This window comes from Castanea sativa, chromosome 11, assembly GCF_040712315.1.
Source record: "Castanea sativa cultivar Marrone di Chiusa Pesio chromosome 11, ASM4071231v1".
Classification (NCBI taxonomy): domain Eukaryota; kingdom Viridiplantae; phylum Streptophyta; class Magnoliopsida; order Fagales; family Fagaceae; genus Castanea; species Castanea sativa.
The window spans coordinates 41,526,447-41,552,453 of record NC_134023.1 but is presented as its reverse complement, the minus strand read 5'-3'; the positions used below and the strand labels follow the sequence as shown (position 1 = coordinate 41,552,453).

The 26,007-nt window shown below is 31.7% G+C and overlaps 1 protein-coding gene across 2 annotated transcripts in view; it reads left to right on the top strand.

The window, feature by feature from the left end:
* The first annotated feature begins 17,504 nt into the window (after positions 1 to 17,504).
* Positions 17,505 to 26,007, top strand: part of LOC142615207 (uncharacterized) — a 38,650-nt gene continuing 30,147 nt past the window's right edge. Inside the window, exons 1-4 of one of the 2 annotated variants that reach the window (XM_075787918.1) lie at positions 17,505 to 17,723; positions 17,876 to 18,126; positions 21,832 to 22,176; positions 25,040 to 25,297. In XM_075787918.1, the coding sequence (XP_075644033.1) occupies positions 21,855 to 22,176; positions 25,040 to 25,297 (580 nt within the window). In that variant the 5' untranslated portion in view covers positions 17,505 to 17,723; positions 17,876 to 18,126; positions 21,832 to 21,854. The remainder of the gene's footprint in view (positions 17,724 to 17,875; positions 18,127 to 21,831; positions 22,177 to 25,039; positions 25,298 to 26,007) is intronic. The other variant, XM_075787917.1, reaches the window with a different exon arrangement.

Sequence of the window (26,007 nt, the reverse complement as noted above, 5' to 3'; positions counted from 1 at the left end):
AATAGTGATTGTATGGCACCAAACAATTAAACTTAATTTAAAAAAAATTTTAATAAATTTTCTACAATTTGGTGCTATAAAATCGAAAGATCAAATTAAAAAATATAAATAAAAAATACTGATGTGGAAAATTATTGAGAGGTCATATATATATATAATCGAAAAAATATACTTTTCAAAAACTACTTCTTTTCCTAATAATTAAAAAAATCACATTTTCTAGAAATATCTAAGATCATTTGTGACACTGAAGAATTAAGGACTAAACCACATCATAAATTAAAATCAAATATCAAAATTAGATACAATTACTTAGGTGTTATATATTAAATTCAAATAGTATTGAATTTAATAGCTCTTAGAAAAGATAGAAATTGTTTATTCTTCATTAATCAAGTCAATGATGCTTTTAAATTCTTAAGAAAATTAATACTACATCTTAAGAAATTTTAAATTTATTATAAATATATTATGATATTTTATTGTAATCACATAAGAATTAGTGGCAGAGCCACGTTATGAACCCCCAATATATATATATATATATATATATATATATATATATATTTTAAGTTGATATATATAGACTCCTCTATAAATTATCCTAAATTCTTTGATAAAAAAAATTCAAGTAAATATCCTTTTGTATCCTCTGATTATAATAGGTTTACAATTCTACTAGTGGCAAATTAATTGGATATTCATCCACCTATTATAATCATATAATTATTTTAACAATTATCTTAAAAGTTTAATTTGAAAAAAAAAATCTTAGAAAAAAGTTCAACATTTTGCTCTTTCCTAGTTATTTTTTTTATTTTAAAAAAACTTTTAAAATAAACCTTCTCTTACTTACTTTGCCATTGATGATGAAGAAGTATTCTGTTCTTCTTCATCCTCAACGAGTTACACACCAATAAAACTGCATTTGAACAGTTCATACTGAACTTATAGGTAATCCACACGGTGCCCATGAGTGAGTCATTGACTCTTTTCTAATTAGCACCTCTCTCTCTCTTCCATATCTTCTCAGATTTTCTCTATTGGATTTGCTTTTCTATTTTTCTTCTTTACTTTAGTTGTCTCTGAAGGTTAGTGCTTTACAGAATTCATATTGCAAGTTGAAAATTATTTTACTCCTTGCATCAATTCCAAGAACATGGGTATGGCTAAAAGGCTTAGAGCGTCTCCAGCACTTTCTCTAAATTTTTGTATTGTTTGTAGAGTGGATAGTTTATTTTACTTCTTGCCTACTTACTTTTTTATATACACTTTTCAATAGACTTTCTATCATTTTCTCCATTCTATTTAAATATTATTTATTCATTCTTTCTTTAATATTTCTTTTTCAATCTTCTTTTATTCATCTGATTTTAATGAGAAGTGCTACGTTCTCAATATTTTACAATATTTTCACAATAAATCATATGTGGTAAGTTATTATTGATTTTAATTTGAACACATCACAATAAATATTTTTCAAATTCCAAACAACATTAACAATTATATTTTTTTAATGAGAAATATTGCGTTTATAACATTTTTTCGCAATACTTTCACAACAAAATCTTATATAGTAAGTTGTTACTGGTTCTAATTTGAACCCATCATTTAAATTATTTTTTTACTCATTTATATTAATTAATAACAACTTATCACTTAAAATTTATTGTAAAAATATCATAATGATGTAATTTTGATTTCTTATTCCTTATATTATTTTTCCTTTCTTTCTTTAGTTTTTTTTTTCTTGTTTTTTCTCCTCCAGACATGTTCACCCACCTCCTATATCTATCTTCACTCTTTATTTGACATTTTGTTTTCTAGTTCTCTCCACTCTCTGGAACATTTCTCCCCTTCTCCCTCTCTCATTTCCGGATTCCTCTTTCGCTCTCTCCAGCTCTCTCTATTCTTCTTCTCCTTTTTTTTTTTCTTTAATTGCTTGCTCCACTGTTGATCGAAGGACACAGAGGTGTTGTCTCTTTTTTGCTCCACCGTGGATTGCTTGCTTGCTCCACCGTGGGTCAGATGGCTTCTCTCTTCTTCTTCTTCTTTTTTGTTTTTTTGTTGCTTTTATTGTTATGATTTGATTAATTTTAAGATTGTGTTTTTGAGTTTGATTAATGTTTTAATCGGTTGTGATTATTGAGACTAAATTAATTATTTTGCTCATGAACAGGTCTCCCTCTTTTCTCTTTTTTCTTATTTTTTTTCCTTTTATTTTTCTGATTTCATTTGGTTTTTGAGAAAAATTATTTTCGTGTTTGGATTGTATTTTGTGTTTTGTAGCCGTTGAGACGAAGAAGAGAGAAAGAGATTGGGAGGAAAGAGAAAAAAGTATTTTTTTTTTATTCAACCGGGTAATATTTTAAGGAAATAAATTGTTTGGAGGAGTTACAATAATTGCTACAGTGCTCTCCAAGCCTGAGAGCTACTGTAGCAAATCTAAAAAAAAATTTGGAGATAGAGAGAGGTTGTTGGAGGGCTTTTTTTTTGTTTTTTTTTTTTGTTTTTACTCTCCATAAATGGCTTTAGAGCGCTTATTGGAGATGCTCATACTCTTTGCAACGTTCATTAATATTAAGTTATTAACTACTACTTTTTTTTTTCTCTACTATCAAGAACTCTTCTTCTCGTATTCCTTAATTTAATTTTAAATTAATATAAATTTTACATAACATATAAATATAATCAACGATTATTAATTTTGTAAAACCATAAATCTATCGCATATATTAAATAATGTAATGTTTGATTGTTTGTCTAATTTTTAAATAATCTTTAACCTATTATTAATTTTTTATCTTAATTATTATACGTAATAAGTTATTATTAATTTCAAAATATAAATCTATGAGCAAATAACTTGTATTGTATATTAAATTGTGTTTATAGTAATATTTTACACTAATTATGTACATAACATGAATATAATATATAAAAATAAAAGGTACAATTTATTCCTTAGTTGGCCCTCAACGTTAAAGTTCTGACCCTGTATTTTAAGTTTTAACGCAAATTTAAATGGAATTAAATTCGGTAAAGAGGTGTTATAAAATTTATATTTTATTCGTTCAATCTTAATATGTCAAATCATCTTATTCATATTAAATTTTAAAAAAAAATTTATTACATATTTAATAATAAGCACAATCACACTCAATTAATTTTAATACTTATATATAAATTCAATCAAATTGAGAACTTTTTAAAATATTATTAAATGTAGTAAGATGTATTAAATTTTAAGTAAAATACTAATGTGACAATCTCTCGGAAACACCTCCAGCTGCACCGAAACTGACCTACCTACATCTTCGAACACAAATGGTACTTAAACCTCACGAGAAGTGCATGGCTAGCGTCACATCATGCTAGATGATAGGTTTTGACTAAATATCACAAGTGGTTATAGTTAAGGGAATTAACAATGTTTTTTTTGATAATGTTGTAGTCGTTCATTCAGAATTTCATTAGACTACCAGACTCACATGGTGCAGTTAAGATCTTTATTCATAGGATTGCTAAAATCAGTAGTCTTTCTCTTCTGTGTGCGGTTGTAAAAGTTTGTCGCAAATGTTGACGTTTGTCCTAGACTTGTAGATATACAAAAGACTGTAGTTGTTAGTTGTTACTGTAGTTTTTAGTTGTTACTGTAGTTTTTAATAAAGAAACAAAGATATCATTTCATAAATTAATCTCAATACATAAATTTTAGATATTTAATTTGATTTCTTATAAATTTGATTTATAAAAAATAAATTTAAATATATAATAATTTTATAGCTATCGATATTTACTAAAAAAATATATATAACATTTTAGAAATATCTTAATGTCAAATTTAACTCAAATTAAAAGAAATTACCCTAAACAAACTATCAAATAAAAAAGGTTATGGTTTTCAAGTTTTATGAAAACGGGTTTAAGGTTTTATATTCATATATAATTTTCTTTTACTTTTAACTTTTAACAAAACCATTATTTATTTAGAAAAATATTTACCAATGTTAAGTGTTAACATAATTTCACACCTAAATATTTCTCCCAAAAATATTAGTATTTATTATGTAAATATTTTATGCTTGTCTTGCAAAATGCAACAAGCCATTGTTGTTGTTATCTACGAAGTGCAAATAAGAATATGGGAGTCACAACACGTTGATGCTAAACCTCTAAACAAACATAAAGTCTTCTCCTCTGACCTCCTTAAAGGCTTAAGGAAATGCTAGGGACACACTTTGCACGACTTTGGCCACAACTCGCCACATGGCGAGTTGTACAAAAATTGTACAAAAATGTATGTCCCTAACATTTCTCAAGGCTTAAACAAAAGTAGATCTAGAAAAAGTTAGAAAATTGCTTTAGAGCTCTCTCTCTCTCTGAAGAAGTAGTAGTGGTAGATTCAAATTGCTCTCTCCTTCATGCCTAATTCAGAAGTTCATCCTCACTCCTCAGCTAGGTTTTAATATATATATATATATATATATATATATATATATATTTCTCTCGGCTTGAAGGAGAGAGCAGTTTTATAGAGCAGAGCTTAGACTGAGAAGGAAAAAAGAAAAAAAAAAAAAAAAAAAACCCAGAACTTCAGAGTTCAGACTGAGAGGCGTGCTGCATGTGTGAGTGAGGTGCTTGCGTGTGTGAGGTAGTTTGGCAAAGAGAGGTGCATGCGTGCATGAGCTTGAGTTGAGTTGAGTGAGATGAGTGAGAGAGTCACAGTGAGGCAGAGAGTGAGATGAGAGTGAGGCAAGGAGGCTGAGGCAAGACTAGCTGCGTGAGACTGTGAGAAGTGTGTGTGAGTCTGTGAGAGTGTTTAGGACCAAAACGATATAGTTTTAGGCTAGGAAAATTCAAAATACTCCAACCGGTCATTAACCGGTTCAACCATGCCGGTTTTTCTTTGGTTGAATCGGTCGATTTTCTATTTTTTCTAATTTTTAAGCTATTTTCAGTTTTTATCCATAACCGGAGCGGATTAAAGACCAGTTTCCGACTGAACCGATCGGACCGGCCAGTCCGGTCCGGTTTTTAAAACCTTGCTTGTAACATCTATGATGTCTTAATAAGGTGATTGATTATCTTGCCAATGATCATGTATACGCATGAGTCCGTTTTCAATGGCTCATACATCAAATGCTTGTTTATGGTGCTTTGGTCGTCCAATAACACCTTTAGATGATACGAATATAGTGGTTCATCAGTACCTATAAAGTTGTATCCACATCTCACTACTTGATTGGTTTGAAAAATATATAAGACTCAATATTTCTTTTTTTGTTCTTAAAACCCCAAAATTTGAACCGAAAAGTCAAGATATGGTGGAGGGGGGGGGGGGGAGATAGTAGTTTTTTTTTTTTTTTTCTTTTAAATAATTATTTAGAGTAAAATATAGGACCCATATTGGAATAAACACTAAAACACAAAAAGTGCCGTGATTTCTATTCTTGCATAGTGTAAAGCTAAAAAAACTTGGAAAAAATAAAGACACAAAAAGTCTTTGATTCGATGCGGCCTTTTTCCATGAATACAGTCAGCCAGGGAAGCCTTTTCCCCCTTGATTTTCGGTTGCCAAGGAAGCCTTTTACTCTGTTTTTCGGTTGCACTTGGTTCCTAGATAGTAAAAACTAATATCAAATGCTAGGATAATAAACTCTGTCACGACTTACTAGAGGTGTGTGCAGTTTAGTCGGTGTAGTTTTTTTCTTGAATTTTTCACCGAACCGATAAGAATCACTTTTCCTATAACTTGCCGAAGGCCTTGTAGCTGAATTGGCACCTCCCATACACAAAGTGCTTGGAGGTTTAAGGGAGAAAATGTTCGAGCTACGGGGTTAACAGCATGTTGTAATTATCTCTAAAAAAAAAAAACTTTTCCCATAACTCAAACCGATGCACACCACCTAAAGTCAATTTTCTAACCTACATCGGTGTAGTTTTTCGTGATTGGTTTAAAATATTAATTTTTTTAAAATTAAATTAGGCTTTCAAGCCCAATATCCATACATTAACCTGTTCAAGACTTAAAACAAATAGAAACTTTTATTTATTTAGCAAGCTGTCAAAGTATATGGACAACTTCAAACTCTAGTTATTTAGCATCAATGTCCAGTTGTCCATACATTATACGTAAACCTGTTCATACATAATATGTTCATACATAAACGGGTGAAAACTTGTTCAAGTCTTCATGTATAAAACATTTCAAACCTGTTCATACATAGTAAATGTCATCATTTCTTAACTCAATCACAAGTTCAAATTACTCATTAGTCATTACTTAATCAATGTCACAACTAGATCCAACAATAGCAATCATTAGTCAATCAAGTCCAACAGGCAACAATAACAGTCATTACTCATTACTTATTACTCAATTTTTTTTTTCACAACCAACCAACTAATGTAACATCCCAAATTCAATAATTAAATAAAATAAATATTAAAAAAAAAAGCAGAGTTAAATTGTAAAAGAAACATTGATATAAAAAAATTATATTGATTTTGTAAGTGCACAATTGCACCTGGACCCAAAGAAAATTATGGGCTCAGGCCCAATGAGCCTTAAACAATGAAATTTGTAGAGCGTGGGCTTGAAATTTAGATTAAAGGTACTGAGAACTTGATAACAGGCTTTGGTGTGCAAACACTTGTAAATAATGAATGATAATTGTCGATGGACCTCCTCGGACGTGAGCCGAGGATTACTGTTATATTATTTCTCTTTCTTTCCTAAAGATTACAATTTTTTCATCCTCCTCTTTTTAGTTACAGACTGGCCCTCTTTAAATACTTCCTTTCCTGACACTTTATCCACGTGTTGCTCAATCCCCCTCCCCCCTAGATATTTCTTCCCTCAGTGCCTTTGAATAGTGACCAAAAGCTTCAGCTCTACTGTTCAGGGGTCACTTCCCCATTAATGCGGCCAGGGAGGTAGGTGCAGAGTCTTTAATGTGGAGGTGGCAGCCTTGGCTCATGATACTTTTCTAACATCGGTGTATCTAGAAGGTTCAGGGTTTCCCCCTCTTAACCAACAGTCTTTCCAGAGTTCTGCCTTGACCTTCATACTGAATCTGCGAGTTTTCTTGGGTCTGTCCAAGGAGAAACTCATCCTCGGATGTGTCCTCGGACCCTCGGCGTATGGGCCGATCCGCAGTACTAACAAATTCTTAGCCCAATAACAGATCGGCCCTCCTTGCTAGAGCCCAAGGGCCCAAATGCCCGCTTGGGTCCTTCTACTCCCCACAGATTTCCATGTACAACTTTCTTTTACATATAAAGATAATAACAAAAAATAAAAAGGAATTCATTATATTATTCTCAATATAAATACAAAAGCTAATTATATAACAAAAAATCTTAAAATAGTGGTTACTGAATATTAAAATCAAAATGGTAAATAGTGAGTGATTACCTCTCAATAAAGGATTGAAGAGTGAGAGCTCTCTTAGTCTCAATCTCCCTCAAAAATCAAAATGCTGAAAAAATAAAGACTGTAGAGTGTAGATTGACTCACTATTCACTACTTAAAGCTCCCTTATACAAGTAACGCTGTGAACTTGAAGTGAACTTGGACTTTGAGAGAGAGAGAGTTAGGGTTGGGGTGAGAAAAGAATGAATTTATATTAAGGGTAGAAATAAAATTTAAAAAAAATCTAGCACAAAACAACGTCGTTTTGATGCTTTTTTTTAATAATCCAAGTAAAAATAAGAACCTATTAAAACAAAGCCATATTAATCCATACATAGTAAAAATAAAACCTAATAAAACCTTTCTTCGGTTTTAGACTTCAGCTCTAGTGGTTGCATTGCATTGGCATTGGAATAGGCTTTGCCCTCTGCTCATAGGCCTTGGTTCAATCAATTGGCCCCTACGGTGGTATGGTATTTACGGTGCCAAATGATTGGGTCGGCTATGGTAAGGTCCTGAGTGCACCCTTACAATTTGCCCACGTAGCAAGTTGTGCATGATAAAGTAAAAGTGGTTGGTTCATGTTGGTCCACAACTCCACTACTTATAACTCGTCACGTGGCAAAGTTGTGGTTTTAGAGTTGCTAATTTTTGTTAAATGAGTACTTTAGGGGGGCAATTGCCCTTGCTCAACCATCCCTGACTCTGCCTTTGTATAAGATCCAATCTTTGTTATATGATATATGGTTTTTGGGGTTTATGGTTATTTTGTTTCCTTCATAAGATCCAATCTTTGTTATATGATATATGGTTTTTGGGGTTTATGGTTATTTTGTTTCCTTCGTAGTGAATTCCAAAATTCTTATCTTATATTTTAGAAGACTCTTATAATATAAAAGATTTATGATCAGTCAGAATGAGATCCATCCCTTCTATAATTACTTTTTTTTTAATGTTAAATTAGAATATTAGTTTTATTAAAAAAAAAAAGAATATTAGATTATCTATCTTGAAATACGTATATACAAGATACAAACATAAGATTTTAATGTAAATTCCCCATTCTCGATATTGTATTTTGTCTGACTCCAATTCACGCGTCAAAACAAAGACCAAAAATTCAAAAAATTGAAAAAAGTGTGGATGCCCCTCAAAAAGGGAAAAAAATAATGATGATGGTTCCCCTTTTCTTTTTGGGTAATCACACATTGGGTTCTTGGCGACGTGACTCTTATGTGCATTTGTCTCTCGGGTGGGGTGTGCGTGTGTGAGTCACTTTTTCTTATTTTTATTTTTGGAGTCACCACCAACTATTGATTTTGTATTAAATGCAATTGGTCACCTATGGGTCTAATTCATTTTAAGTTGCCTAATTAACTAAACCAAATTTTAGGGGTTCCTTGATTAAGGCAAACCAAAAAATCTCAAACCAAAAATCTTGGACTCGGAAGTTTGGTTGTGTAAGGAAGGTATTAAGCACCCCACAACGCCTATCTACTTCATTTTAATTTATTTCCAATGTTATCTTTTTAACGAAGAACTGGAATACTTGGCATTTTTTATTTTTGAAAAGGTCTTCAAACAATATGTACACACACACACACACACACACATATATATATATACATGTGAGTAATTATTCACTATATAATTAACATGTGAATATTAACTCCAATGAATATTTACAAAAAAAAAAAAAGTGAGATATATACATAGGTAGCATGTCGAAGGGCATACAAACATAATTACAAGTACATGTGAGTAGGATATTAATATATAGATAGCATGCAGTGGCGGCTCCAGAAATATTTTCCAAGTTAGTCATTAAGAAACTTAAATTATATAAAATTTAATAAAAATAGAACTTCATATATTGACCATAAAAAAAAAAAAAAAAAAAAAACATACACACACAAAGAAAGAAGTCTTATAATTTCATTTTTGAATTTTCTTATTTTGAAATCTTTGTATGATAGTCTCATTATCAATGCTGCACATTATATATTTTTCAAAATTTTAGTTTCATAAAAATTTTCTTGGGTTTTTGCTACAACTACCACTAAACAAATTAACATGGTTACATTTTATTTTTTTATACAAGATAAAATTTCTACTCTAGTCTAATCTAAGTGTATATGTGTGTAAAATTTCTTCCTGGAGACTTGAATCCCGACCCTTATCCCCCACACCCCACACGCCACAAGCACTTATACTTGTAGAGTGACCATCGCACCAAGGGTATGTGACGATAACATGGTTACATATTTTGAAAATTTAAATGTTAAATTGTATGTTCTTTATGTTCTTAAAACATATGTCAAATTTAATGTCAATCAGAATTTATTTACTATTTAGTCTATAAACTTATTTTTTTATGTAAAATTTTGGACAACAAAAATTTGAAATTTAAAGATTTGAGTGATGACATAACTATTTATATTTGATCTTTTTGAAAATTTTCAAGTATGGAGGATTTAAGAAAAAAATGTAACCCAATGGTGGATTTGCCAAAATTCACATCCAATAAAAAAAAATTGAGTGGAGTTGTAGTCTTAATCTATAACCAAGTTTGTAGCTATATTTTGTCCAAAATATAATTATGTTGAGCCTAAAAAAATTTAGGGTGGTCCCAAATATTTTTTATGGATAAAATTTTTTAAATGTTTTAAAATTTATAATTTTTTTTCCAAGTCAGGGTGGTCCTGTGACCACCCTGCACTTTGCGTGGAGCCACCAGTGATATCATGTGAACTAGCTATTATAAATAATCAAGCTACAACACAAAATAAAAAAGAGGAAGTTGGAAGAGTAGCACCTTGTTGTCATCTACCATTTTCTCAAAAAAAAAAAAATTTCGTGCAAAAAAGATGACAAATAAATTACATTAGTACCAAAGAAAATGATAGGAACGATGTAAGCTCAGCGTATTCAAGAATTCAAGTGAATGAGTCATGAATTTTTAACTACAACTGTGGTACTCAAACCCAATGTAAAAGGAACAGTAATGGGCTGGGCTCCCAATTTACTTATTTTGAAAGGGTAAGGAATTTCCTACAATGGGAGGCCCTCAAGGACTAGACCCTCCCCCACCCAAGATGAAGAGTGATCCAGGCTTTAGTGATAGTTTCACCTCTTTGCAAGTGGCCACTTCTCATAAAAAAGGCTCAATGAAATCTTCCTCGGATTGGAAGATACAAATTTTTTAAGGAAAAACATCACAAATTTTTTTTGGCACTACATCACCTTCCTTCTGAGTGCGATATCTCAACAATTGTAGCTCCAAATCTGTCAAGGTTAGAACTATTGGAAACTAGACATCTAGTGCTTCCCAAGCACATAAAGTTTGAAGAAAATGGAGCTAAGAAAGGCCTCCAAGCTTCTGTGTGAAAATTGGACCATAAACTAAGAAAAAGACAATATAGGCCCAATAAGGTGGCAAAAATGGGAGGCTAGCTAGGTGTAACATGTTACACCTAAGCTAGCCACCCCTTGCCTTTTATTGGACTATCTCCTAGGATTTGTATGGGAAGTACCCTTCAAGGGAAGAAGTCCCATCCCACCCAGGCATCTAGGGTTTTTATTTTCCTTACTTTATATTTATGTCATCCATTTAATTTTCCAAGTAATCCCCCTTCTCCATTACTTTATTGCATGTATATATGTATGTATATGTATATGTATATGTATGTATGTATGTATGTATAGACACCTAAATAAAATAAAAAATATTTTCTATTTCCTCTCTCTTAAATGGTTTTTAAACCTCTGTTTAAGTACAATATGGGTATGTCTCATAAGAATGGTTGATGGTTTAGAACTCCCATTTTTTTATGATGAAGCACCCATAAGGCTTGAAAGAGATTATTATTTATTTAAGAGAGACATAAAATATTTTTAATCAACCTTTACAATATTTCAACACTTTACTTTTATGTCATTTAAATTAGGAATGGCATGGGTTTTGGGGCAGCTTTCTTTAAACCCAAACTTGACCCGCCTCTACAACCTGAACCTGCCCCGTTTACTAAAGGTGTTATGAGATTTTATTTTTTTCATAAAAGAATTATAACTTTTAACTCAAATTAAAAACCTACAAAAAAGAAGAAGAAGAAGAAGAAGAAGAAGAAGCTATAATAGTTTCTAGGGTTGCCAATAATGGCTGTGAACAAGGTTAGGAAATCCACTCCAAGCTCGGAGAAAGCGATCGCGAGGGTTTGGGTCTACTCAGCCCTACAATACAAAGTTCAGTCTTTGATCTCCAAGTACTCCATCAAGGTCCCCCATCACATTCTTCAACCATTCAACAGGCTGATCTTTATGCGATTCAATATTTGAAAAATGACTTGTTTTAGGGTTTATTAAATTTACTAAAGAATTAGATATGAAAAAAAAAAAAGTCGAGGCTCTTTTTATACTTGAACTAGCTTGTAATCCCATGCATATGCATATATATACTAAAAGATATACAATAAGATGCATAATATAATTCTTATATATATATAATTTAAATATTATTGATAGTTATTTTTATATTTTGTTAACTCTTTAAAAAAATTTGTAAAGATATTATTAAGCATAAAATGTAAATTGTTATTGATGATGCAAAGAAGATTAGTAGGCTGGATGCTCCGGACTTCAAAGGACTACTGGTTCTCTCTGCGGCCTGAAAAAGAAAGAAAAGCGAATCAAAGGCGACCGGGGCTGCTGGCCAAAAATCCTCCGATGGCAAAGTTAGTTTTTCTCTCTATATTATCTGAGTTCCAACTTTTATGGCGTAGAAATCCACGTACCTTGGCCTTGTCCAAAACAGCCCTTTTATAGTGTTCTTACAGGCGGTTATCAAGATTGGAACCTCTCCTAGATTCGAGGAGAGGTAGAGGTAGGAATCAAGTGTAACTTGCATAACCGTTTGGGAGTTATGCTTCTGTTCCACAACGGATACCTGGCGGTTATGCGTGGGATAAGGGATTGTCACGCCATGCTCGGAGATTTTCCTAAGTATGGTACCCTCGTCCTGGGACTCCTTGAATGTGTACTGGTATGCGCAGAGGCTGTTTCGTCTAACAGACGAATTCTTTCAGGACGAGGTTATTAGCAATCTGGACGAGTGCATCATTCTGGTGATGCTTACCTCGTCCAGAACTCTTCTTCCTTCGACGAGGTAATTCTGGGTAAGTTCCTGAGGGTGTTTACGATGGTAGCTAGGTTATGGACGACCTTTATGGACGACTTGGAGATAGGCTGAATCAGCACCCTATCAGTTATATTTTAAGAAAAAAAAATTATTGTGAAGCATTTTTTTAAAACAATTAATTTATTCTAAACTCTTTAGTTTTTGTACTTAATAACTCACTTAGATGAATATTTATAATGTGGTCTCACATATTATTCTAAAATTAAGAAATAAATAATTTATGATACACAATGTTAAATTGGAACTCTAATTTGAAATTCTAATTTGAGTTATATATATATTTGCTTTGATCTATTATTGAATGAGACAAAAATCTTGCACTTTGTTGATTAGTCATAATGATAATGGACGTTACCGAAGAGAAATAATTTGCAGTGTTCCTCTCACAGTCCTATATATATTTGCTTTGATCTATTATTGAATGAGACAAAAATCTTGCACTTTGTTGATTAGTCATAATGATAATGGACGTTACCGAGGAGAAATAATTTGCGGTGTTCCTCTCACAGTCCTATATATATTTGCTTTGATCTATTATTGAATGAGACAAAAATCTTGCACTTTGTTGATTAGTCATAATGATAATGGACGTTACCGAAGAGAAATAATTTGCGGTGTCCCTCTCACAGTCCTATATATATATATATATATATATATATATATATATATATATATATTTTTTTTTTTTTTTTTTTTTTTTTTTTTGCTTTGATCTATTATTGAATGAGACAAAAATCTTGCACTTTGTTGATTAGTCATAACGATAATGGACGTTACCAAAGAGAAATAATTTGCGGTGTCCCTCTCAAAGTCCTATATATATATATATATTTGCTTTGATCTATTATTGAATGAGACAAAAATCTTGCACTTTATTGATTAGTCATAATGATAATGGACGTTACCGAAGAGAAATAATTCGCGGTGTCCCTCTCACAGTCCTATATATATATATATATTTGCTTTGATCTATTATTGAATGAGACAAAAATCTTGCACTTTATTGATTAGTCATAATGATAATGGACGTTACCGAAGAGAAATAATTTGCGGTGTCCCTCTCACAATCCTATATATATATATATATATATATATATATATATATATATATATATATATATATATATATTTGCTTTGATCTATTATTGAATGAGACAAAAATCTTGCACTTTGTTGATTAGTCATAATGATAATGGACGTTACCGAAGAGAAATAATTTGCGGTGTCCCTCTCACAGTCCTATATATATATATATATATATATATATATATATATATATATATATATATATATTTGCTTTGATCTATTATTGAATGAGACAAAAATCTTGCACTTTGTTGATTAGTCATAATGATAATGGACGTTACCGAAGAGAAATAATTTGCGGTGTCCCTCTCACAGTCCCATCTTCGTAATGCCTTTTGATCTTAAAAATGTTCCATCTCAATTCCAAAAAGCAATGGTAACGTTGTTCCAACCGCTTTTGTCAAATGCATTGATCTATGTAGATGATATTCTCCGATTTTCAAAAGATAGAGCATCTCATGAACAATTGCTTACTGAATTCTACAATTTAGTAAAAGCTCAAGGGATAATGCTTTCAGAAAAGAAAATGGTCATAGGAGTATCTTCTATTGACTTCTTGGACATAAACATTTCAGATGGAAAGTACACTTTGCAACCTCACATAGCAGTTCCTCTTAGTGAATTTCTAGATACACTCACTAGCACCAAATAGATCCAGCAGTTTCTTGGAATTGTTAACTACATGTCAGATTTCATCCCAAAAATCTCCCGACACAGGGATTGTTTGTCTAAATTGTTGAAAAAATCTCCCCCAGAATGGAATCCAGTTCATACAGAAGCAGTCCGACAATTGAAAAAATTAGCAGAAAAACTTCCCCTTTTGCAGATTCCGGAACAAGCAAACGACTTTTACAAACAGAAGCAAGTGATGAGTATTGGGCAGCAGCTCTCTTTGAAGAAATTGATGGCAAAAGAAATATTTGTGGATATAAAGTGGTGCATTCAAGCTTTCAAAGCTTCATTACCATTCTATTTTCAAAAAAATCCTGGCAGTCAAACATGGTATTGAAAAGTTCTAGTTTCACCTCCTTGGCCACAATTTTCTTGTAGATATGGACATGCCCTCTTTTCCTAAAATGCTCCAATTCAAAAGAAAAATGCTCCCACATCCTCAGTTACTCAGATGGTCAAATTGGTTTTCACAATGGTCTTTCTAAGTCAAACACATCAAAAATACAGATAACCTTATCACTGATTACCTTTCTAGAAAGCCTCTAGTCCTTCATACCACAATAATTCCTCCACCTTTATGTGTATATCCAATAACAGATCCATCCTCATCCTCAGGCCCTCTACTGCAGCTCTTAATGATATCCTTAATATGATATAAACACTTCCCCTAGAAATAAAAGACCAAAAAAAGACCTTGACCCTTCAAGCCAGATCCAAAAGAATTATTAGAGTCCTCCATGATTACCTCAAAGAACATCAACGTTATTTCCTTGCCATTTTCCCAGACATTGAACAACTATGGAAAATTTCATTTGCATTTTGGCTAACAAACTGGACTGTTGTACACTATCTCTACATGTGGTACTTACCCAATGAGTATTATTTGTGCCTCTACTTCGAACCAGAATTCTACTCATACATTTTCCCTCGTGAAAATAAATATTTTCACAAATTCTGGGCTGAAATTTTGAAAAATAATATTCATGATGACCAATGGTTCAAGTATCCCAAAATAGATCACCCCCGTTTTGGTTGCAAAATTACTTCTGCATGTATAGTAGCTAAACTAAATTCCAAAAATAATGTTCAAGCATAAGGAATCCTCCACCCTCCAGATATACATTGGGTAACTAATGCTGATGGTACTCTTCACACATACGTGGACGTGTCTTGGATATCTTGTCACTATTCTCTCACAATGACAGAATCTCTCAATCAGGGAATCTTCCCAGACATAGTACCAGCCGACCCAGATGTTTGCAAATAGTAATGGCCACATGAAGACCATTGAGAAATGCCTGATCCTTTATTTGGCTATGATGACCCTTACTACCATAACCATGATCCAGATGCAAATGTTGATGAAGAATAGTTTCAAGGTAGAGATGGGTGGGACGACTAAAAATAGATATATAAAAGATATATATATATATATATATATATATATATATATATATATATTCAAAAAAAAAAAAAGTGTCAGGAGCCACTTTTGTTGACTTTTCAACAAAGCTCCTATTTTGGATTTTCTTCCTTTCTCTATTGCCGTACCTCTTCCTTTAAGACCACAACTACTACTATTCCATGATGTTCTCGTCCTTTTTCACAACATAATTATCTATTGTCAGCAATATATCCGGAAGCGAATATCTACTGCACTGGCATCCTTACATCCAGAAGACAATTGTCACTCCAGTTCCAGGACCCCCACTTTTTTGGACAAATGTCAAGAACAAGTCGGCCCTTACAACTTAAAGATTATCTTCTGAATGTACAATATTTTTGTGTAAATTATTGCCTATAAATAGGTCTCTTGGGTTCTTAGTTCGGCAAACTAGAAGAGAGAAAAAGAGACTTAGAGAGAGTTAGCAAGAAAAAAAACCTTGTGTAATATTTTCCAGTTTATATTTTTAAGTCCTATAAAAAACTTGTTCATAGAAAGATATGAAGCAGGAGATTCAGAAGTTGGAAGAGTCTAGGTAGCCCCTGTTGTGAATTCAAGTTAAAACAATCATTCAAATCTGACAAGAGATAATACCTAATCCCCTCCACCAATAGAATACCTTTTGCCCCTCTTTTAGTCCTTTTTTAATTCTTCCCTGTGGACTTTTGAGCCAAAGCGACTTTTTCTTTCTTCCTTTTTTTTTTTCTTATCTTTCAATTTTTTTATGCCACTAAATAAGAAAGAATATTAATTTATAATTTTTATGTTCTCTACTTTTCTATTCTTTTCTACAACTTTTTCACTTTAAAAATGAATGGCAGTCAACAAGTTCTAATAAAGTTGTAGTTTTAGTTAGGACAAAAAAAGGTAACAACGGTAAATTTTGGTATAATATTTAATTATTTTATTTTATTTTTAGTTTGATCTGGTTGACAAATACTTCAGTTATAATGAAAATATTGTTATTTTTTTTATGCACTCTTAGACAAGTGAACAACTCTTTTGTCAATTTAAAGGGTTATGTTAATTAATGTTTTAAGAATAATTGTTAATAAACTATAATAAGAAGGGTAAGACTTAGGTATTTTTTTTATGAGATGGAAGTGTATTTTTTTAATTAAATAGCTCATGACTAAATTTTAAGAGGGAAACCTAAATAATAACACCTAAGTTACTATACATAAGTTTTGTTCTAATAATAAAGTTTAAAAATCACTTTTACGAGAAATATAATAAATTGTTAACAATATTTGCTATTTTACCATTCTCTCAATAAAATATTTATAAAAATAGCCCTATATTAATGCTAATAATGACTAACATTTACCAAATTCAAATATACTCGAAGGGTTTGTGTAAATAGTACCATAGGACCAAATTTTAAAATTAATTTTTAAAAAAGGTAATTTATAGGACTCATAAACAGTGCTCAAAAAACAAAAAAAAGTCACTGCTATGAAGCAAAATGCGCTTCCCAAATGAAGGCTAAGGGTCCGTTTAGATACAATTAAAAACATTATAGTAAAATAATTTTTAAATGTATAAATAGTACTTCAAATTTTATTTTTAATAAAAAAGTGACCAAAACAGTGTATAAACAATGGGCGTAAACCTCTTGTTCCTTTATTAAAATCCGTGTGCAAGTAATAAAAATAAAAAAAAAGTTTGAAATGTGAAAAACGCAAATATCATTATCCAAACCCACCCTAAAGTAAAAGGAATAAAAGGACATCATCTCATCGAATCTTAAAGAGTGAAACAGACCCAGCAACTTATTTTCATTCCATTTTCTGCATTATTTCTTCAGGTGACCACTATAATAAGTTTTTCCTATATTAGTATCTTAGTATCTTTTGTAGACCAGAATCAATCCAATCTTCTTGGAGCAGGAACTCAGCTCAGCCGTTCAGGTTCGTGTGCTTGCTAACTTTTTATTAAGAGCTTTTAATCATTTGCAAAGCTTTTTTGAAGCAACTTTCTTTTTCATGGTTCCTAGAATTTATTGTTTTTTTTTTAAAGAAAATTAAAATAAATAAAATAAAAAGCATCGGTAAAATCTCAGGGGAGAAACAACATTGTACAGAGAAAAACCACAACCACTAGGAAGTCAGGGGGGCTTACTCGGAGAAACCTCGCAAGAGTCGTCAGTGAAGGAGTTGCAAATCGTAGGCCGGCGGTGCCAGAGCTCGGATCTAACCCGATTCGGTCAGATCTGGTCCGGAACCACCACTAATGGTCTACAGAGAGAGTCCTGACCCTTGTTTAATCTACCTCTTCCTCTGCCGGTTGTTTTAAAATTGTAGGGCCTGTTTGGTAAGCATCCTCAAACACAAAACAACGCATTTTAAACACACTTACACATATTTCAACACACTTTTGCATCCACACTTATATCAAAAATACTCAAACAACATTACTTAAATTACTTTACCAAACACCTCCTTATTATCGCAGCTTATTTCACAATTTTTGAGGAATGACCCTCATACAAACTATTTTATAAATTTTTTAAAAAATTGATAATATGGCCAGTGATTATAGATAAAAGAAAATGATAATGATAAGACAGATAAAAGTAAAAATTAGCATGAAATTACTGCATCAATAACTTATAAAAATATTATAAAATAATTTTTTAATATTTTTGTCACAATTTATTACGTGGCAAAGAGAGAATGATTAAGAAAAAATAATAAATTTATGCTCAAGATAGACAAACTACCTACCATTAATGGTCTTGATTTTTTTTTTAATATAGTTTAAAGAATATGACCTAAGTTTTTTATTTTTATTTTATTTTTTATATTTATTTTAAGAAATCCTAAACTAAGTCCCACCCCAAACCCAAAGTCATAGACCCTCTTGCACGATAATAATATATAGGTTAAACGCATGATTCATCTCTCGGTCTCTCTATTTTTTTTTCCCCTTTTTCGATAAACTACCGCTGATATAAATTAACTACAGATAAATCTATTACAAAAAAGCTCAGTCTCTCTATTTCTCAGTCTCTCTGTAATGGCCTGTTTGGGAGTTTAGAGAGGGAGGAGAGTAGATGAGAGTAGAGGGGAGGAGAGTAGAGGAGAATAATTACCCTCCACCTTGTTTGGATGTTTTTATAATTAGTAAGGGGGAAGGGAGTAATTAACCCTTCCCTTTGTTTTTAACATTGTAATTTTATAAATATAATAAGGGTAAATTAGGTAATTTACTTAATCAATAATTTTATGTGCTCTACTCTCCCTCCAAATCTCTCCAATTTGGGGGAATTAAAAATGAGGGGGTTGGAGGTAGTTGAAACCCCTTCAAACCCCTCCTCCTCATTCCTTAAAAAACTCCCAAACAAGGTAATTGAATTACTCTCCTTCCTTCTACTCTACTCCCCTCCTTTTTTAAACATCCAAACATGCCATAAGGTTTCATTTCTCTTCTCTTCTCTTTTCTTTTCTATGTTTTTTTGTTTCGTTTTTTTTTTTTTTTTGGCTGAAATTAGGTTAAGCGCATGATTTCCTTGTTGGGCTGGGGCTAGGGATGAATTATTCTTGGAGGGGAAGGGCCCAAAGGCCTCAAACATAATTTTTAATAAAAAATTATCCATTATTATTATTATTATTATTATTTTCTTGGAGTTAGAGCATGGCCTGCCCCTAAAAGGTTGAAAAATTATTGAATACTTCAGGAGTACTATAAATGCGTACTCTCTTTTCTCATATGAATTGTGGGTCTTACTATCAATTTAATTAGTGGGACTTATAGTTATGTGAAAGGGGAGAACACACATTTATGGTACTATGAGAGTATCCAATAATTACTCTCCATCTCTATGCAATATATTAGATGCTCTTAAAATTTTATTACTGCAACTTATTTCAGAAGTTTTGAGTAATGCTATGTATACAAATTATTTTATAATTTTTTTTACGAATTGATAATATGGTGAGTGATTATTGGTAACTGAAAAAATGATGTTAGTGATAGATCTAGATAAAAAGTAAAAACTAGTATGAATTTTTCACATCAATAAGTTGTAAAAATATTGTAAAATAGTTTGTGACTATAGTAGTATTCTAACTTTTTGGTTACAATTTATCATGTGACAGAGTGTAAATGGTGAAGAAAAAATAGTAGATTCGTGATAAACAAACTAGCTATTATTATTGGTCTTGATTTTTTTTTGTTTGTTTGTTATATATAGGGTAAAGAATATGGACCAATTTTTATTATTATTATTATTATTATTATTATTATTATTTTTATTATTTTTCTTAGGGTCAGAGCATAGCCTGCCCCCTAAAAGGTTGGAAAATAATTGAATATTCCAAGAGTATCATTATTGCGTACTTTTTTCTCTTACGTAAATTGTGGGTCTTACCATAAATTTAATTAGTGAGACTCACAGTTATGTAAAAGAGAGAGCACACATTTATAGTACTTTGGGAGTATCCAATAATTACCCTCAATATATTAGATGCTCTTAAAATTTTATTACCGCAGCTTATTTCACAAGTTTTGAGTAATGCTACGTATACAAATTATTTTATAAATTTTTTTACAAATTGATAATATGGTGAGTGATTATTGGTAAGTGAAAAAATAATGTTAGTAGTAAATCTAAATAAAAGGTAAAAACTAGTATGAATTTGTCACATCAATAAGTTGTAAAAATATTGTAAAATAGTTTGTGGCTGTAGCAGTATTCCAACTTTTTGGTCACAATTTATCATGTGACGGTGTAAATGCTGAAAAATTAATAGTAGATTTATGCAGGTGATAAACAAACTAGCTATTATTAATGGTCTTGATTTTTTTTTTGTGTGGTTATATATAGGGTAAAGAATATGGACCAAGTTTTTTTTAAAATTATTTTAATAAATCCTAAACTAAGCCCACCCCAAACCCAAAGTCACAAACCCTCTTGCACAATAATAATATCTAGGTTAAATGCATGATTCATCTCTCGATCTCTCTATTTTTTTGGGTAAATCAGCCTTGATATAAATTAACTACGAATAAGTCTAATACAAAAAAAGCATTGTCTCTCTATTTCTCTATCTCTCAGTCTCTCTGTAACGTTTGGTTTCCTTCTCTTTTCTTTTCATTTTTTTTTTTTGTTTTTTTTGGTTTCTTTGTTTTGGTTGAAATTAGGTTAAACGCATGATTTCCTTGTTGGGCTGGGGCTTGGGATTAATTGTTCTTGGAGGGGAGTGGGGCCCAAAGGCCCCAAACATAATTTTTAATAAAAATTTACCTACTACTACTACTACTACTATTATTATTATTATTATTATTTTGGGGTCAGGGCATGGCCTGGACCCCCTAAAGGTTCCATCCCTGCGCAATATATTAGATGCTCTTAATTAGACTTCGGTTATTTCTGTAAACTTGGGCAGTACCATAAATCCGCCTAAAGAAGAAGATATAAGAATAACGATTTATTGAGTTATTTGGCTGGTTATTATGTAAATACAAGTTTATGGTCACTTTGAATGTTTTTGGGAGAAATAATGAGAGAGGTCTAATTCTATAGAGGGGGTGCCAAACTGAAAAATAACTTGATGCGCAATTTTGAAATATAAATATTATTAATTTTAGATTTATTACTAATATTGAGTAGTTTTTTTTTTTTAAATATAAATTTTCTATAGGTTTTTTTCCAATTATTTATTAATTTATTTTCTCTTAATCCAGTATGTTATATTCTATCCTTAAATTTTATGTATTTAGTTGTGTTTATGAGAGATTTAATATTCATCTTTTTAATAAAATGGTAGAATTTTCACACACACCCGTATATATAGTGCAAGGTAGAATTTTAATGTTTTATATATAACATGTGAACACATTGTGACATAAGTGGTATCATCCTGAATTGATCCGATCCATAAAAGACTAAAAAATAATTTTTTAACAGAAAAATACAACAATTTTAGTTGCGCCGATTCTAAACCTGTACCTAATTGGATTATATTCTAACCGGATTTGATTGCCAAAGTGTACCCCGATCCTAACACCATGTAGGTATATTGACAGATTATATAAAGATGGAAACGAGGACAGCCTCAAGTGCAGCTGTAAGTGAAGTTCTTAATGTAAACAATTATTTGGTTTGGAGTGTCCAAGTGAGGACCTATTTGATTGCTCAAGATCTTTGGGACATTGTTGAAGCAACCGACGAATATCCTAAACAAGAAGATGATGAAGCCGTTTCCAAGGCTTGGAGCAAGAAGAATGCCATGGCTTTACACGTGATCCAAATTTCATGCCCGCAACGGATATGTCATGTGATTAGTCTAATTACTTCCGCCAAAATTGCTTGGGAAACTTTGGAATCAATATGTAGCATCCCCAAAAGTGATTATTTTGGTATGTCTCTCTCTATACTGCACGTGCTCAAACGTTTTATATCTCAAATAGGCCTAAGGTCTAGAAGATATGATAATAAACTTACCCAAAAAATTAAAATAAAAAAACTTAAAAGAAATAAATGAAATGAAATACAGAATCGTCATGCTTTTCCTCCTCCCCTCTGTCTCTTCTGTTTGCCACCACCATTACAACCTTAATAATACACCAGCAGTATTAACAGAAGCAAAGGCAACATTTGAACAGCGGGAATGGCCTTAGGCCGGAGGACATGTGATGGGTGCCAAATCCATGATTGAAGCATTCAAAAAACTATTATCATAAAGTTAAAATAAATTATAATTTGTGGTCTTATAATATGCTTTTATGCTATAATCATAAAGTTAGGCTCTATTTTTTCTTTCAAAAAATAAAGTTAGGCTCTTTTGTGGTCAAATCTCATACTACTTAATTATCTAATAAGTTTTGGGTTAAATTACAAATTACGTCTTGTAATTTTGTCTCAAATTCAATTCAGTTTAGCTTTTAAACACCACTTTCGTTTAATTCAATTCTTTACTTTCAAGTTTATTCAATTCATGTCTTCTTGTGAAACGTAATTTCCTTCGAGAAGGAATTGAAGATCCATGATAGCAGCATGGTGTTATAGTCTCTCCATGCATTAAACATTGGGCTTAAGGAATCCAAGGGTTGCAATATTGTTCCATCAACATAACAAATCCTATTTTTGGCAGTCACTACCATTAGAAAAGATCTACTTTCAGGTGTTGTGATTGTATCGTCCATAAAAAGTTAAGTCACAAGAATAGTGCCGGGATTATCCTCCACTGTGCAAATATTAAGGGTTTCAAGCATATTCTCTAGTTGAAGCCTGGTTGGAGAACGTGTTTTAGCAAACATTGAAGAAGCTACAACTGAAGTAGTGGCGGTACCAAAAAAAATTTCAAGGGTGACCAAGCTAGATATATATATATAGACACACACACATGAAGAATGTTTATAATTTTTATTTTAACATATGATATTTTCATACTTAAACAAAAATATTTACATTAAGTCTTTACATTTTTTCCAAAAAATAAATAAATAAGTCTTGATATGTCAAAAAATATACAAGTCAATTTGATAAAAATAAAAAATAATTAAATTATATATAGTATACATTAAATATACTTTAATTTAATGAGCTATATATGACATAAGAGTAATCAGAGGCAATAAACAATACATTAGTCAACTATTTAAATGCATTTCATATTTTTAATAAGAATCTAGGAAGGCTAGTATTTAAATTTAGGGTAAATTATGCATTTGGTCTCTATCCTTTACATTATATTTTAATTTGGTTCTTAATCTTTCAGTATTGTGTCAATTTAGTGTATGTTGTTATCTCTTACATGGAAATTGCTGATGTCTGTGGCAATAAACTAATTTTTTATTTTAGCCGTTAGTTATGTCAGCAATTTCCATCCAATAAATAACAGCATAGACTAAATTGACACGACACTGAAATGTTAGGGTCTAAATTTGTGATTGGAGATCAAGAATGTCATAATCTTCTCTGATTTCTCATTGAATGAATAACTCAATCTCTACTTATATATACAAGAAGCAGAGACAAAACTGGAAAAATCAGAAAAACTGAAACTTTGACTGATTAATAGCTTATAACTAACATAATAGAAAGGTCCACCAACTCTAGGTACTAATGACAACATAACACGTGTACTGTCACTGTGATGGGATAAATACATAACTTAGCTACCTGTAGGTTTCTCTATTTAGATGTCTGAACTGCAGGTCGTATATAATAGAATCATTTGCTACAAACTTCTTCATCAGATTTGATCAAAGTTCCAGTAAATTTCACTTTTTTTACTTTATCCAAAAAAAATGTAATTATGTTCTGTTTTCTCCATTAGTTAAAATTTCCCCTCATGTGTCCAACTTTATTTTGTTCTCCCAGATCTGCTATCAATTATTGGAATTTTACTTTTTTTATTGGCTACTACTAGTTATATTCTTGTTTGGGTGGCTGGTACTGGTAAGGTGTTAGTGAGCTTTCCTTCTATCCATTTTGTAATTTTTCTTTCATTTAGATCTTCCAAGTTACAGGTTAAATATAATTAGGTGAGGAAAATGCCATAAAGTTGCTCGCTGCTATTTTTTTTTAGGATTTTAATCTCTTGCTATTAAATTAAATCATAATATATTTTCATTATCAAATGGAAAATTATTGTCTCATACTCCCAATATTCACACTCTATACACACAGGACATCACTTTGAAAATGAGTAAATTCCAATGTTTTCCCCACTAATTTGGAATTAAAATACAAACTATTTACACTAACCTCTTCTAAATAAACAAAAATAGGCTCTAGAAAACTTAAATTTTGTATTTTACCCTTCACTTAAATTGCAATTCACACTCCTCAAATAGGAAATTTGAAAAAAAAAAAAATTCCCCAAAGAATTTTAATGTATTTTAATCATTCAGAGGAGGACATGTGTAAATAGTTTATTATTTTAAAGGAAGTGACTATCTTATTCCAAATTAAGGGGAGGTGAGTGTCATAAGAAAAAGTCTTAGAAAAAGTCACTGCTTCCCCTTTCAAAAAATGTGCATGCATGATGTCCACTCTTTGTAAACAATTGTCTGGAATGCAGAGTGTGTACATTGGAAGTATGAGGAGAAGCTAAGATCAGGAAAACACGTAAAGCAAGAATGGTTGAAATGTAATATACCTAATACCCCACTACGGTATTTTGGATATCTAAAAGAGTTTAATAGAATCTTCACTGAGTCACAATTTTATATGTGAGAATTATATATTAAATTGTTGCTGGTGTTTCAATTCCAGAGGAGAAGGTAGAAAGTTATGTGGATTGGAGCAATCGGACGAAAACATTTTTAATGAATCATGATCTCTGGAACATTGTTGAAACAACCACCGAACCAACTACACCTGCTTGGAGCAAGAAGAATGCTTTGGCTTTATATTTTATCAGGGAATCCTATGGGTCGGATGGATTTGATTTGGTAGAGAATATTAGTAAGGCTAAAGACACTTGGGATACCTTTGCAGAGGAGAGCAAGTCTAGTGCTTACCCAGACTCAGGTAGCTATCTCTCTCCTGAAAATACACATGCTCTAACATTCTAAAATAATAGCTTAAAGTTTACAAATCTATGATAAAATAATAGCTAAAATAATAACACTGGAGTGGTTGCCGTTGTTTCTTCGCTATATTCGGTGTGGTTGTGGTGGTGGTTTCGGTGAGTCTTTGCCCATTTTGGTCGTTGATAGGGTTGTAAAGAAATAAACTTTCTGAATGAAACCAAGAAAGAAACTCTCCCTTAATAAGATTCTTATTATTGAAGAAAAGGAATGGAGAACATAAAAATAAAATACAAAGCTCCTCTGCTATTTATACTACATAACAGAGCATGTACACGAGCCCAGAAAAAGAGCGGGAAAAAGAAAACAGAAATAACAAATCTAACTAACGCAACGGTTACAAAAGAAACTAATAAGATTATGACGCGTGTGCTAACTATACGACATCGCTTTGTGAATTTTCGTTTGTTCTTGTTTAATGATACGGCATCGTTTCTTTGTTTCTTTTCTTTAATCCTAATGACACCGTTTCCATCTTTGGGTTCTTCTATTATTTCTTCACAAAACGCTGCAGTTTTCTTCAGCTTCTTTTCTTATTTTCTCTTTTCAACTTTAACAAGGGCGCGCTCACAGAGAGAGAGAGAGAGAGAGAGAGAGAGAGAGAGAGAGGGAGAGAAATGGGTATGGTACGAGCAGTGAGGACAGTTCTGA